Below are 17682 nucleotides of genomic sequence, written 5' to 3' on the forward strand. Positions count from 1 at the left end.
AAATGGAGGAGGAACAAATGTCTTTGGCAGATGGGTGTTCTAATGAAAGGGAATCCAAACAATTAAGAGAAATCTTAATGGAATTTCAGGAGATATTTGCCAAAGATTCTTATGACTGTGGTTCAACAGATCTACATATTATTAGGATTCCAACTGATCCTAAAGCACCTCCAGTATATGTGAGGCAATATTGTCTGCCATTGGCCTCCTACGAATCTTTAGGAGATATTATTAAGAACTTGGAATCAAGAGGTATTATTAAACCAATACATAGTCCCCTTTAATACTCCCATTCTGGGAGTATTGAAACCAAATTGGCAATGGCGGTTGTGTGCTGACTTGAGACAGCTTAATAAGCGTGTGCCTATGTCAGGATGGCCAGTCCCATACATAGATCAATGTCTTGCACAGATACAAGGTTCTAACATTTTTACAACCTTAGACTGTGCACAAGGTTATTGGACTGTCAAGATGTGTGAGTAGGACCAACCTAAACTTGCATTTTCATTTGGTGGAGAACAGTTTACCTGGGTCAGGATGACTTTTGGATATATTAATTCAGGACAGGAGTTTGGAATTGTTATGCCTGATGCTGCTGAGAGGGGGACATTATTCTATGTGGATGATGTATTAATCAAAAGCTCTATTTTTGATGAACACTTGGAAGAAGTAAGGCATGTACTTAATCAATTGAAAAAGGCAGGTGTAAAACTCTCAATTCAGAAAGCTCAATGGTGTAGAACTAAGGTGAATTTCCTTGGTCATGAAATAACTGCTGATGGTTTGAATCCCCAGAAAAAGAAGGTTGGAGCTTTATTGAAAACAAAGAATCCAACAAGTATTAAAGAACTAAGATCCTTCCTAGGTATAACAAATTCCTCTAGGAAATTTATTGACAACTATGCTGAAATTACTAAACCTTTGATTAGGCTATTAAAGAAAGGGGAGCCTTGGACTTGGACATTAGAACAAGACCAGGCAGTTCAAGAGTTAAAGCTAAGGCTTACTCAAGCCCTTTGTTTAGCCTATCCAATAAAGGGAGAACCATTTTACTTGGAGACAGGATATACAGATCTTACCTTAAGTGCGGTTCTTTATCAGCAATATGATAAACAGAATAAGATCATTGCATATGCAAGTAAAGCCTTATCTCCAGAGGAGATCAAATTTAATGATTGTGAAAAGGCATTGTTTACAACAGTTTGGGCCTTACAATAGTTTCGTAGTTACATGCAAGGAGAAAAAATTATTGTGGAAACTGCTCATCAATCTTTACAGTATTTACAGAGTGATAAAATAAAGGCAGGAAATCTATCTAATAGTCACATTACATCCTGGACCTTGTCTTTGCAGGGTTGGCCTTTGGAGGTTCATTATGCACAGAATAAGAAAAATTATGTTGCACAAGGACTAGCTGAACTTCATGATTGCTCTGAACAGGATATAAAGAAGGAATGTTTGGGATGATGATTATATGGATAATTACATATTATCACACCATAAGGTTTATGAGGAAATGTATTGTCAACCATTACCTAAGTTATATGTTGATGGTTGTGCTTTTCATACCACTGAAAATGGTGAAAGGAAACTTGTAGCTTTAGCAGGTATTGTGTGGGGTAGTGATTATCACATACAACCTGTTGGTTATTGTTTGGGCCCTAAAAGTAGCCAAATGGCTGAATTAAGCACTGTGTATAAGGCCATTCAGATGGAAGTAAATCAGGGATTTAAAGAATTTGTCATCATTACAGATTCAGATTATGTCCGTAACAGTTTTGCTGAATACCTTCCTGTGTGGAAGCATAATCAGATTACGAGAGCCCGTAACAAGCCAGTTAAACATGGAAAGATGATACTTGCAATTGATGACATTGTTATCTCTAATGACCTGATTGTCTTTTGGAAGAAGACAAAGGGTCATTAAAAGATGCATGGTATTGACAAGGAAGGAAATGATTTAGCTGATACAATGGCTAAACCAGGTGCCCTAAAGGTCGAAATGTATGACATTGAATACCTTCCTGGTGTATGTCAAATTGCAATGGTAACCCGTCAGCAAATAAAGAAGGATAAAGAACTATCTGCAGTGCAATGGAGTCAGGATGCACCTAACAAAGATTTGATTACCAGTCAAAAGTAGGATCCCGTTGTGGGTAAATTTTACATTTTTAAGGAGAATCCTACAGTGTATCCAATCCAGGAGAAAGATTGCACTGAAAATGAGGACCTTAGGATCTTATTTAAGTATAAGTCTAAATTTAGTCTAAAAGATATTGATCTATACAGTGAGTTGTTCCTACTTCTTTTAGAGGTCTTATGCTGCAGCATGCCCATGATGCACCAACATCAGGTCATCGTGGGGAGAGAATTAATTATGAAGTATTGCGTGATTATGCATATTGGCCACATATGAGGAAAGATATTCAGACTTATTGTCAGGGGTGTTTGGTTTGTTCACAGTTTCAACCAAAGTCTCCAACTCACAGTGCACCTTTACAAAAAAGAGGTATGTCTCTTCCATAGTCAGATTTACAAATTGACTTTGTAGGACCACTTACAAAGACATCACAGGGCAATCAATACATGTTAACTGTTACATGTATGCTTACCAAATGGATGAAGTGTCTTCCATCCCCTAATTGTAGGTCTGAAACAGCTGCTGTTTTATTAATCAATCATGTTTTCTCTAGGTTTGGACTTCCTCAGATAATTGAGTCTGATAGAGGTACTTATTTCACAAGTGAAGTGATGAGAAGAATGTGGTCTATCCTGGGGGTGAAAAGGAAATTATATATTTCCTACCGTGCTGCCGCAAGTGGTGAAGTTGAATGGTATAATCAGTCAGTTGTAAATATTCTGAAAAAGTTTGTGAAGGAATCAGGGAAAGATTGGGATATTAAGTTGCCTTCGGTATTAATGGCTATTAAAGTAGATCCACTCCTTGTACTGCAACAAAAATGTCTCCTTTTGAACTAATGACAGGTAGACGGATGGTACTGCCACAGCATTTGTTGTATCGTACTCAGGATCAGAGTCTTATCAATGCAACAACAACCTATGTTGAGAATTTAAGAAAACATTTGCAACAAGCATTTGCCTTTGCTCAGAAAAATCTTGGGAAAGCCGCAATATGTGCTAAAACATATTATGACATGAAAACCACAAAGAAAGATTATGAGGTGAATGATCAAGCTTATCTTTACAATTTTCTTAGAAATCAAGTTAGAGAGAAGAAGTTTCTCCCATCATGGAAAGGGCCATATGTCATTATTGATAAGCTTTCACCTGTTGCATACAAGTGGGAAGTCAATAGAAAAGTGGGTACACATTAACCAATTGCGTGCTTGTCACCCTAGGTCAAAGTTAAAACTAAGGGGGGAGAATAATCCATATACAGAAGAGTAATTTACTATGATTATTAAAATGGTTATTTTAGAATAAAAATTTGTATCTTGTACTTAATATGTTTTTTTTCTCCCTATTACAGATAAATATCACCTTCCAGTTGGGTTTGGATTGATGAGATCCAGGATGTTGGCAGTCATCTGGACCATCCTGTTCCAGGGTGTCTCGGTTGAGATGCATGTACAGCCTGTGATAGAACCTGGTCCATCTTCTGGGATCATGCTTTAGGAATTACCTGGTTTCCTGATTACCAACCAGAAAGTTTTCTCCCAAAAGATATTCATCAGTTTGGATCCTAAGGTTGTTATTGAAAGATATTTTGATGTTTCCAAAGTTGAATTATCACAAATACAATTTTGGTATCAAGAACATAGTAAAAGGATCCAGTCTACTACTAAGGGAATTTTTCTGGCAGTTGCAGAAGTATTTTCCTGGTGGATCTTACAATGTACAATCACGTGCCAAATGTTCACCTGGAGTTATTTCTGGACTAGTTGCAACATCCGTTATTGGGTTTTTCAGCTGTTACTGCCGTGGCTGTGTCTGATTCCATCTCCATCAGTAAATTTGAATCATAAATTGTCAATTTTCCGTATACAGATGGCAACCATGATGGAGGTTTTAAATAAAAACAAAAGGAGAATTTGTCAGACATGATGGAGATTGTTAATTATACTGATAACCATTAATTTGCATTCAGGTCTTTCTATCCAAGCTATAAAGGTTCAATATAAACATGGAACTTTGCTTGCTAATAAAGGTGCCACATATGTCATTTAATTATATTTATTAATTGAAAACTGTACATAATGTGGGTACTTGGAAACATAATATACATGTCAATTTTTTATATATTCATCGTAGTTTGGAATTGTGGGTTAACATTTTTATGGTATAAGAATTTCAAGAGGGGAAAATATTCTCCTCCTCTTAGTCTTCGGATGGCTGACCATAACAATCGCCCATGTAATACAGTGATCTAGACTAATCTCATCCATCCTGTGTTGGGGTAAACATAAATAAAATAAATATTTTTCTTGAATTTTTACTCTGTGTGCGAGAGCCATCTACTGTCAGAACAATAATATTTAATCTAATTATTTTATGTTAATTAATGATTAAATATTATAATCAATGACTCCTCCTAGAATATAGAATGTTGATATATAGGGTTTATCCCAATGGGAGGGGGTAGTTGTTCCTGTATTTTGGAACTGGTCACATTATGTATGGATTTGGCAATTTGCTAATCAACTACAGAGGTCCGAGATTATTGGATTATAACTGCTGAGGCTAGTTTAGCCTACTCGGACAGACCTGCGACTTGACAGCTTGATTCCTGTTTGAAAAGGGGGAATTTATTTACTTTGGTGATGTATGAAATTAAGTCACCTTAAATGTTAATATCATTAAGATTTACACCTTACATTTATTTAAAATATCTTTGTCTATTTAATCAGGTAAATTAATTAATCGTTTTATAGCTTTGTGTTTTTCTTTTGATAATTCCTACCACCTGGTCTTATTAGTCGACAATAACACCGGGTGAATCAGTAATTGTGATAAATTATTATCTGAAGGTTTGTCATGATTATTAATTTACCTGATTCTCTGCAATTACCTTAAAGGTTTTATAATCAAATATTAAGTTCTTATTATTTAGCCAATTGTTTTTGTTATTTTGAAAATATGATTTAATTATCTTTATTGTTTAGTTTCTGAGTTAATTCTGTTTTCCTTATGTAACTGCTTTAATGGATTATTATAGGATTATAGGTTATGTCACTGTATATATTTTGATTACTTCTGATTATTTTCCAATCAAAATCTTTTAATAAAGCTAATTTTTGTTATTCATCTGGTGTCGGTATAATTAATAGACTGATAGCAACCAAAAGGATTCAGGTTTTGTTTATTATCTTTAATAAGTTATAAGAAAGTGTGTCACACATTTCTCCTATCACATAATTTACTTTTATAGATAAAGGTAATATTCATAACACACTATTAACACATTCTATGTACGTCATATGTTTAACCCTATGCATTACCAAACAATAAAATACTAATGACATGAAAGTGGTTAAATAACTGTCCTCACCTATGTCTGGAGGTCCAAAAACTATAAAAACATTACAAATCATACATTACGCTTTACCTACCATTTATCTCATTCCCAACCACAAATCATCCCTGCCTTCATTATTTTATTTCTTTAGCTATAACAATATTAAAAACTGAACAAAGAGCTTTTATTATAATACATCTTCCAGCTCCTTAATCAGGACTCTGTATGAGTTATTAGTCCAATATGATTAAAATAAATGTCCTCATCTTCATCCTTAAAAAAAAAATATGCTTGTCTGTCTGTTCTTTATATACTGTATATATGTCTTCTTTTACATGATATTTAGAAATTAAAACATTATTTTATGATTATGCAAATTGTGTTGTAAACATGGGATAGAGAATGTCAGAACAAGTTGCTAGGCAATCTTTGGTGCATGTCAACTATTTTAATATTACTCTTTGAATATGTATAAGTTTACAGCACATTCAGAATACTATATCTCAGAGAACTGACTGTTCAATTAAAATATTTCTTAAATGCAATCCTGCTGAGAAAGACAACACTTTTGGTGTCATTAAAGCAGACAGCAGAAAAAGATGTGATCAAAAAGGAGACTCAATTAAGGAATGTATGCATGAATTCATATTTCAACTACCTCTAGTCAAACCAGCTTTACAATTTGGGCATAGTAACTAATTACTGGATACATGTAACAGGAACGTAATGAACTGACCTCTAATACATATAATCAGATGTAGCTGCTATGAACTGTGATGTAAATATTACAAGCTGCTCTCAAAGAAACGAAAATGCTGTCAAATTTTGTGTAATGGCTTAAATTATGGCCCCAAGTTATCAAGGTCTGGCGGACCTGAGCCGACAGTGCGGATCAGGTCCGCCAGACCTCGCTGAATACGGCGAGCAATACGCTCTCCGTATTCAGCATTGCACCAGCAGCTCACAAGAGCTGCTGGTGCAACGCCGCCCCCTGCAGACTCGCGGCCAATAGGCCGCCTGCAGGGGGGTGTCAATCAACCCGATCGTACTCGATCGATTTGATTTCCGGCGATGTCTGTCCTCCTGTTCAGAGCAGGCGGACAGGTTATGGAGCAGCGGTCTTTGTGACCGCTGCTTCATAACTGGTGTTTCTGGCGAGTCTGAAGACTCGCCAGAAACAGGGGCCATCAAGCTACATACGGAACTTGATAAATAGAGCCCTATGTATCTTTACTGATTAGAAATAATGAGATATAATTATTAACTCTAAGATGTTAAAGAATTCTTGTACATTGCATGCCACTCAGGAATAATGAGTAAAATACACATACAACTATTTACTCTTAAGAGTGTGAGATTTTGTTCATTGGGCTTGAATTATTGACATTAAATGTATATGATTATTTTTTCATGTGGTAATAAGAATGCCTTAGGGAAGGTTATAGAACATAAATTAAACACCACACCTAGGTCATGTAAACTAATTCTTTAATAAAAAATCAAGGTTGGTATTGATGACATATTTAATATTTGAAAGAAAAAAAAGATGCAAGTGGCAATACAGAGTTACTCTACTGCAACAGGTTATATCTCCTTTATTACCGGAGTGAAGCCTAACACCTGACAAATACATACTATACTAAAATGGCCTAGTATAATTATAAATAGTTTAGGTGCCCATAAGATTCTTACGCCTAGATTACGAGTTTTGTGGTAAGGTGAAAAAGCAGTGTTAACAGGTCCTAACGCTGCTTTTTTATGCCCGCTGCTATTACGAGTCTTGCAGGTATAGGGGTACCGCACACTTTTTTGACTTTAACGCAAACCAACTTATGTAAATTTCGTAAAGGATTTTTTCTATTGGACTTTCATAGCACCGGTATTACGAGTTTTACTGGGAGGCCAAAAAGTGAGCGGTACAGCCTCTACCGCCAAGATTCCTAACGCATGTTAAAGTCAGTAGTTATGAGTTTTACACTACAACGCTGTAGCATAAAACTCATAACTAAAGAGATACAAAGTACACTATCACCCATACACTACCTATTAACCCCTAAACAGAGGCCCTCCCGCATCACAAACACTAAAATGAAATTATTAACCCCTAATCTGCCGCTCCGGACATCACCGCCACTATAATAAACATATTAACCCCTAAATCGCAAACACTAGTTAAATATTATTAAACCCTAATCTGTCGCCCCTAACATCGCCGCCACCTACATTATACTTATTAACCCCTAATCTGCAGTCCCCAATGTCGCCGTCACTATTATAAATTTATTAACCCTTTAAACCTAAGTGTAACCCTAACACCCCCTAACTTAAATATAATTAAAATATATCTAAATAAAATTCCTATCATTACATACATTATTCCTATTTAAAAATAAATACTTGCCTATAAAATAAACCCTAAGCTAGCTACAATATAACTAATAGTAACATTGTAGCTAGCTAAGGGTTTATTTTTATTTTACAGGCAAGTTTGTATTTATTTTAACTAGGCAGAATAGTTAGTAAATAGTTATTAACTATTTAATAACTACCTAGCTAAAATAAATACAAATTGACCTGTAAAATAAAACCTAACCTGTCTTACACTAACACCTAACCTTACACTACAATGAAATAAATTACATACATTATATACAATGAAATAAATTAAATACAATTAGCTAAATTAGAAAAACAAATAAAAACTAAATTACAGAAAATAAAAAGCAAATAACAAGATATTTAAACTAATTACACCTAATCTAAGAGCCCTATCAAAATAAAAAAGCCCCCCCAAAATAGAAAAAAAAACCCTAGCCTAAACTAAACTATCAATAGCGCTTAAAAGGGCCTTTTACGGGGCATTGCCCCAAAGAAATTAGCTCTTTTATCTGTAAAAAAAAAATACAAACAACCCCCCCAACAGTAAAACCCACCACCCAACCCCCCAAATAAAACCCTAACTAAAAAAAACTAAGCTCCCCATTGACCTGAAAAGGGCATTTGGATGGGCATTGCCCTTAAAAGGGCATTTAGCTCTATTGCAGCCCAAAGCCCTAACCTAAAAATAAAACCCACCCAATACACCCTTAAAAAATCCTAACACTAACCCCCGAAGATTCACTTACCGGGAGAAGTCTTCATCCAAGCGGCAAGATGTCCTCAACGAAGCCGGCAGAAGTGGTCCTCCAGATGGGAAGAAGTGGTCCTCCAGATGGGCAGAAGTCTTCATCTGGATGGCATCTTCTATCTTCATCCTTCCGACGCGGAGCGGATCCATCTTCAAGACATCCGGTGAGGAGCATCCTCTTCCAACAAAGTCTTCTTACTGAATGAATATCTCTTTAAGTGACGTCATCCAAGATGGTGTCCCTTAGATTCCGATTCCGAATTCTATCAGCCAATCGGAATTAAGGTTGAAAAAATCCTATTGGCTGATACAAACAGCCAATAGGATTGAACTTCAATCCTATTGGCTGATACAATCAGCCAATAGGATGGAGCTTGCATTGCTAGCTCAATCCTATTGGCTGCCCATGTGTAGCAAGTCTAACCCTAACCCTAACACCCACTAACTTTAATGTAATTAAAATAAGTCTAAATAAAACCTACTATTAATAACTAAATAATTCCTATTTAAAACTAAGTACTTACCTATAAAATAAACCCTAAGCTAGCTACAATATAACTAATAGTTACATTGTAGCTATCTTAGGTTTTATTTTTAATTCACAGCTAAGTTTGTATTTATTTTAACTAGGTAGAATAGTTAGTAAATAGTTATTAACTATTTACTAACTACCTAGTTAAAATAAATGCAAATGTACCTGTAAAATAAAACCTAACCTGTGTTACACTAACACCTAACCTTACCCTACAATTAAATAAATTACATTAATTAAATACAATTAACTAAATTACAACCCCCCCACTAAATTACACAAAATGAAAAAGAAATGATCAAATATTTAAACTAATTACACCTAATCTAATAGCCCTATAAAAATAAAAAAAGCCCCCCACAAAATAAATAAAACCCCTAGCCTAAACTAAACTGCCAATAACCCTTAAAAGGTCCTTTTGCGGGGCATTGCCCCAAATAAATCAACTCTTTTACCTGTAAAATAAAATACAAACAACCCCCCAACAGTAAAACCCACCACCCACACAACCAACCCCCCCAAATAAAAACCTATCTAAAAACCTAAGCTCCCCATTGCCCTGAAAAGGGCATTTGTATGGGCATTGCCCTTAAAAGGGCATTTAGCTCTTTTTCCGCCCAAACCCTAATCTAAAAATAAAACCCATCCAATAAACCCTTAATAAAACCTAACACTAACCCCCAAAGATCCACTTACAGTTTTGAAGACCCGACATCCATCCTCAACGAATCGGCAAGAAGTTCTCAACGAAGCCGGGAGAAGTCTTCATCCAAGTGGGCCGAAGTCTTCATCCAAGCCGGCAGAAGTCTTCATCCAGAAGGCATCTTCTATCTTCATCGATCCAGCGCGGAGCGGCTCCATCTTCAAGACATCCGGCGCGGAGCATCCTCTTCTTACGATGGAGACTGAAGAATGAAGGTTCCTTTAAGGGACATCATCCAAGATGACGTACCTTTAACTCCAATTGGCTGATAGAATTCTATCAGCCAATCGGAATTAAAGGTGAAAAAATCCTATTGGTTGATGCAATCAGCCAATAGGATTGAGCTTCAATCCTATTGGCTGATCCAATCAGCCAATAGGATTGAGCTTGCATTCTATTGGCTGTTCCAATCAGGGTTTATTTTATAGGTAAGTATTTAGTTTTAAATAGGAATTATTTAGTTATTAATAGTAGGTTACCTTTAATTCCAATTGGCTGATAGAATTCTATCAGCCAATCGGAATTAAAGGTGAAAAAATCCTATTGGTTGATGCAATCAGCCAATAGGATTTAGCTTCAATCCTATTGGCTGATCCAATCAGCCAATAGGATTGAGCTTGCATTCTATTGGCTGTTCCAATCAGGGTTTATTTTATAGGTAAGTATTTAGTTTTAAATAGAAATGATTTAGTTATTAATAGTAGGTTTTATTTAGACATTTTAATTACATTAAAGTTAGTGGGTGTTAGGGTTAGGGTTAGACTTAGGGTTAGGTTTAGGGGTTAATAACATTAGTAAAGTGGCAGCGATTTTGGGGGCAGCAGATTAGGGGTTACTAACAGTAATGTAGGTTGCAGCGATGTTAGGGACAGCAGATTAGGGGTTAATAATATTTAAGTAGTGTTTGTGATGCGGGAGTGCAGCGTTTTAGGGGTTAATCTGTTTATTATAGTGGCGGCGATGTCCGGAGAGGCAGATTAGGGGTTAAAAATTTTATTTTAGTGTTTGCATTGCGGGAGGGCCTCTGTTTAGAGGTTAATAGGTAGTTTATGGGTGTTAGTGTACTTTTTAGCACTTTAGTTATGAGTTTTATGTTACAGCGTTGTAGCATAAAACCCATAACTATTGACTTTCAGTTTACGGTATGGATCTTGACGGTATTGGCTGTACCACTCACTTTTTGGCCTCCCAGGCAGACTCGTAATACCGGCGCAACGGAAGTCCCATTGAAAAATGACTTTTTGAAAGCTGCAGTAATTACGTTGCGTTACGGCCCAAAAAGTGTGTGGTGCAGCTAAACCTGCAAGACTCATAATACCAGCGGTAGTGAAAAAGAGCCTTAATGCTTTTTCACTCATACAGCAAAACTCGTAATCTAGCCGATTGTTTTTTCTGCCCATAATAAAAAATTACATTATATTAGCATTTTACTCTTATATCATACATTTAAAAAGAATAGTTCATGCAGCAGCCTGAAGGTGGCAAGTTGTATGTCAATATAGGATTTAAGTATAAAGAGGATCCTATAGACTCAATATTAAGTTATAGTTATATATGTAGTAATGGAAGATACATATCAATAAGCTTATCTTGCCAAGAAATTTTTCTCCATTAAGCAAGATAAATGATAATGTAAGTAAAGTGAAGAAGAATAATACTTCCTTCTAGATCTTCTGAAATCTCCATCAACACCTCTAAGGTGCTATCTACCCACAAAAGGATGCAATCAATCCAAAGGGCATAATATAAAAAGGAAGCAGCAAACTACTCCAGTGATATAGTATATCAGAACAACAAGCAGTCATAAATTTAAAGGTTATTAGTGCCTATGGATCCCCCAGCATCAGAGAGTCCAGGTACAAAGCTATCCAATCAAGGAAGAAAGAAGTAACTAAATGTATTATTACATATATCAGTATCAAATATTTTACTAAACCTATTCACAAAGTTTTTCCATTCCATGGTTCTTATTAGAAATGCGCAATCAGATTTGTTGGCTTTGTCTAAAAATGATAAACCAGTGGCCCCTTTAATGAAAAAAAAAAAGAATAATCAAATATATAGGAAAAAATGTGTTTACTGATTTGTGTGATTAAAACACGTAGGGTAAGATTACAAGTGGCGCGGTATTTTATTTTTTTCCTGATAGTGAATGCTTTGCTAGAGTTAAGCTTTTTGCTCTAGTCGGATTATGTTCGGATTAAAAGTAAAAAAAACAACATATTTTTCGCAAGCATTATCACGAATAGCGCAAAAATAATAAATTTAGTTTTCTTGTGCGTGTGCATGTATTCCCCATAGTAAACAATGGAGACAAAAAAGTGGTGAAAAAAAAAATAACACCCGAGATTGCGCAAATACCATTGCATTTTTGTGTTCCCGATAGAAGTCTATGGAAAAAATTGTTGAAAAAAACCACAAACACCCATCGCGCAAACAACGTAGCATATTCACATTAGTAAATGTGAAATATTTACAGTAAATACATAGTTAAAATCTTAATTAAATATGAATATGGCATATATATGTTTTATCATGTTTTCCTCTACTTAATGGCAAAGTATTTGTCTATATATGTGTACATATATATAAATGCTTTTATTTGTGCATATATGACTGTAAATACATACAGGGAGTGCAGAATTATTAGGCAAATGAGTATTTTGACCACATCATCCTCTTTATGCATGTTGTCTTACTCCAAGCTGTATAGGCTCGAAAGCCTACTACCAATTAAGCATATTAGGTGATGTGCATCTCTGTAATGAGAAGGGGTGTGGTCCAATGACATCAACACCCTATATCAGGTGTGCATAATTATTAGGCAACTTCCTTTCCTTTGGCAAAATGGGTCAAAAGAAGGACGTGACAGGCTCAGAAAAGTCAAAAATAGTGAGATATCTTGCAGAGGGATGCAGCACTCTTAAAATTGCAAAGCTTCTGAAGCGTGATCATCGAACAATCAAGCGTTTCATTCAAAATAGTCAACAGGGTCGCAAGAAGTGTGTGGAAAAACCAAGGCGCAAAATAACTGCCCATGAACTGAGAAAAGTCAAGTGTGCAGCTGCCAAGATGCCACTTGCCACCAGTTTGGCCATATTTCAGAGCTGCAACATCACTGGAGTGCCCAAAAGCACAAAGTGTGCAATACTCAGAGACATGGCCAAGGTAAGAAAGGCTGAAAGACGACCACCACTGAACAAGACACACAAGCTGAAACATCAAGACTGGGCCAAGAAATATCTCAAGACTGATTTTTCTAAGGTTTTATGGACTGATGAAATGAGAGTGAGTCTTGATGGGCCAGATGGATGGGCCCGTGGCTGGATTGGTAAAGGGCAGAGAGCTCCAGTCCAACTCAGACGCCAGCAAGGTGGAGGTGGAGTACTGGTTTGGGCTGGTATCATCAAAGATGAGCTTGTGGGGCCTTTTCGGGTTGAGGATGGAGCCAAGCTCAACTCCCAGTCCTACTGCCAGTTTCTGGAAGACACCTTCTTCAAGCAGTGGTACAGGAAGAAGTCTGCATCCTTCAAGAAAAACATGATTTTCATGCAGGACAATGCTCCATCACATGCGTCCAAGTACTCCACAGCGTGGCTGGCAAGAAAGGGTATAAAAGAAGAAAATCTAATGACATGGCCTCCTTGTTCACCTGATCTGAACCCCATTGAGAACCTGTGGTCCATCATCAAATGTGAGATTTACAAGGAGGGAAAACAGTACACCTCTCTGAACAGTGTCTGGGAGGCTGTGGTTGCTGCTGCACGCAATGTTGATGGTGAACAGATCAAAACACTGACAGAATCCATGGATGGCAGGCTTTTGAGTGTCCTTGCAAAGAAAGGTGGCTATATTGGTCACTGATTTGTTTTTGTTTTGTTTTTGAATGTCAGAAATGTATATTTGTGAATGTTGAGATGTTATATTGTTTTCACTGGTAAAAATAAATAATTGAAATGGGTATATATTTGTTTTTTGTTAAGTTGCATAATAATTATGCACAGTAATAGTTACCTGCACACACAGATATCCCCCTAAAATAGCTATAACTAAAAACAAACTAAAAACTACTTCCAAAACTATTCAGCTTTGATATTAATGAGTTTTTTGGGTTCATTGAGAACATGGTTGTTGTTCAATAATAAAATTAATCCTCAAAAATACAACTTGCCTAATAATTCTGCACTCCCTGTATATACACATATAAATGCATTAATATATATATATATATATATATATATATATATATATATATATATATATATATATACATATATATATATATATATATATATATATATACATATATATACATATATATATATATATATATACACACACACATGTATACATACAAATACATCTTTAATAATGTGTATGTATGTGTCTCAATGTTAAAGCCATTTGCCTTCCTTTTTTTCTAACACCTGAGATCTCTAATCTTTGTGCAATATTTTTATTAAATTTGTTTTATTAGACAGTGTTAATATGAGTGTAAGTGTACTTTGTAATGTATTTTTGAAGTGTTTTGTGCAATTTTTTTGTTTCAGAAAGCCACAGCTCTGAGATTGTGGTAGGGATTGAAGCTTAAAGGGCCATTGCGCACTACTTGTAATATCAGCGCAATGAAAATGACTTGAGCAAAACCCTTTGCACCTCGCTTGTAATCTAGCCCTTACTGTTAAGTTGGTAAAGGCTAAAATGTACACTATTCATTAATGATCCATTAATATTCTTGTCAGTTGATGGATTCCTGTATCAGCTAATACGTATAAAAGCTTCACTTTTTTTGGGCCAATCCTGACACTTTAAAAATATTTTATTTAAAAATACTTTTTGTGCTTCTTCTGGCTTGTAGCAGTAGCACTATCTTTGACTTTATTTTAGTTTAAGCTGCTGTCCAGCTTCTCCTCTGCTGCCCTAAGGGTTTTAAAAATAGGAAATAGTGAATGAAGGGTTTACAAACAAATTCCTGATAAGTCCACAACAAGGTCATTGCTTCCATTTAAACATTTTTTTTTCTGTGCACTTGTTCTTATATTTATTCCTAGAAACAAGAATAGAAAGTGTCAAATGATGTGTCTGCACTTTTCAGTGTGATAACAGTTTTCTCAAAAGCACTCTTATGGGCTTAACATTCTGCTGCATTTTTCTATTGTAGGGTTTCTCAACTTTTAATCCACAGGACCCACTAACAGATCAGTTTTTCAGAATGTCTGAAATAAAGCCCAGGTGATATAATCAGCTGCTTAGTAGGGCTAGATTATGAGTAGAGCACTATTTAGCGTTCCTGCGTTAACAAACGTCGAGATGCTTATGTATTATGAGTTTGAATATCCAATACACAGAAAAAGATGAACTTTGAATATCCCAACCGCTTTAACGTATTCTCCCTTAGACTTCAATGGAGCAACAACTGCAAATCAAATCTAACACCCATAGCCTTCAATGGAGTGCGCAACTGCAAAAAAAACCTGTCATGAATTATTAATATATCACATTCCAATGTTCTTCACATAGAAGAATATGTTCTATTTATTCTTTAATATTATTAAATATTTATATACTGTATGTATATATATATATATATATATATATATATATATATATATATATGTGTGTGTGTGATTTATTTGGTATATATACTGTATGTATATATATATATATATATATATATATACAGTATATGTATAAAATTATACATGTAACTTGCCACTGCACTCCCTTACAGTAAAAAATGCTGGTACCTGGTCATCATTAAATATTCACAAACCAGAGACACAGTCTTAAAAGTAAATGCAAAATATTTATTTCCGGTACATCCGGTAAATCCCAACGTTTTGGTCTTGACCTTTGTTAAGGGTACAATATCTATAGAGGAAAGAAATACAACATAAAAATCAAATAACTAAATTTTTCATATGCAGTGAAACCGCCATACATAACATCATAATACCATAAGTGACGTCATACCTGTCTGGGTCCAGCTGTGCTCATGCTATTACCACTCTAGGAGTGATCTTTTATGTTCGCCTATCTGACAGGACTCATGTTGTAATGGTAACTAGTCTCAATAACTAATGCACGCTTTAGCTGTCAATAACACTGCACCTTATACATTAATATTTCCAAGTGACATATGCACACAGTGAACCGGACAGATCATGACTGTCAGCAACCATATAATATAACAATAAATTATATACATAATGCATGGGACTAGGAGTGCTCATATACATACAGTATATACTAAAATATATATAACCTATATAAACTACGACAGAAGAAAACACAAAATCATAATCATTATCATAAGATAATCATCGCTCAGTTAGAAAACAAGACAGGGGCACCTGTTTATTTAAACCCTGAGGGTTGTTTGTTTGTAATCTGTATACCCATTAAATTTCTCTGCTGAGGAGTTTTCTCCTGATATCTCCCCATCTTGGATGCTTTTTAATTTGATCTATTGGCATGCATCATAAATCAGCCACTCTATGTCTTGCTTCAAAAAAAGTAAAGCCACTGAATGTTCACTCAATCCATTTTTTATTGCTTGTCATATAGCAGATTTATTATTCGCAATTCTGTCCTCTAGGGTGCACTCCGTTTTACCAACATACATAAAACTACACAGACACTTGATGGTGTAAGTTACCATTGAGGAAGAACAGGTTAATCTGTGTCTCAATTGTATTTTTTCCCAGTACAGGGATGACTAAATGAGTCACCCATTATAAGGCTGTTACAGGTTACACAACCATCAGAAGCAAAACATCCAAACTTTACCTCCCAACTCTTATGGTTATAACATCCAATTGGGTAAGTTCTTACCAGAAGATCCATCAAACTCTTTCCACATCTAAATCCAATCAAAGGGCGTTTACCCATAACCTTATTTAAAGGGCCACTAAACCCAAAATCTTTCTTTCATGATTCAGATAGAGAATATAAATTTAAACAACATTACAATTTACTTCCATTATTTATTTTGCTTCATTTTTTAAATATCCTTAGTTGAAGAAAAAGCAATGCACATGGTGAGCCAATCACACGAGGCTTCTATGTGCAGCAACCAATCAGCAGCTAGTGAGCATATCTAGATATGCTGTTCATCAAATAATATCAAGAGAATAAAACAAATTAGATAATATAAGTAAATTAGAAAGATGTTTAAAATTGCATTCTCTTTCTAAATCATAAAAGAAAAAATGTGGGTGGCATGTCCCTTTAAGGTAGGGTCACTCTGTAAAATATTCCTTTTTTTTTTTTTTTTTTATTTAGAAGGTTTATTGATTTCATACATCAAATACAAACTCTGAACAATCAATCTTTCCAAATTTTAAACAAAATCACAGTATAATATTTTCATAATCTATACTTTTTTGTTTCAACTGGATTTAATAAGGTATATACTTTTTCTGGTTTAACCAATTTCCTAAATGAAGTCTTATAACAGCTAAACATATCGTTAAAACAAAACAACAACAGTAGAGAGAAGAGAATAAGATATTCTTACATTTTCCCTTCCCTTATTACCAGAAAAAAAGCAAAATAAAACAAACACACCTTCTATCTTTTCTCCTTTTCAACCACAAAGAGATCTATATTGGTACATTCCCCCCTAAATTCTATATAAGAGATACTCAGTTTGAATTTATAATATCTTGAAACATATATCACTAAAATAATGAAATTCCCCCCCCCCCCAACATTTAATCTATGTCCCAAAAGCAAGAAAAAAAGAAAAAAAAAGAAAGAAAAAACTTCTCTCCACTCCTCCCCCCCCCCACAATCCACAATCTAGTCTAATCATCCTCTTCAAAGAGCCATTCCCCTCTCAA

At 35.2% G+C, this 17682-nt stretch overlaps 1 protein-coding gene across 1 annotated transcript; it reads left to right on the forward strand.

Moving 5' to 3' along the window:
- The first annotated feature begins 1516 nt into the window (after positions 1 to 1516).
- LOC128647453 (ribonuclease H-like) lies at positions 1517 to 1927 on the forward strand. Its single transcript, XM_053700239.1, has one exon. The coding sequence runs from the start codon at positions 1517 to 1519 to the stop codon at positions 1925 to 1927; it is 411 nt and encodes a 136-aa protein (XP_053556214.1).
- Positions 1928 to 17682: the final 15755 nt, after the last annotated feature.

Source organism: Bombina bombina, chromosome 2, assembly GCF_027579735.1.
Source record: "Bombina bombina isolate aBomBom1 chromosome 2, aBomBom1.pri, whole genome shotgun sequence".
Classification (NCBI taxonomy): Eukaryota; Metazoa; Chordata; class Amphibia; order Anura; family Bombinatoridae; genus Bombina; species Bombina bombina.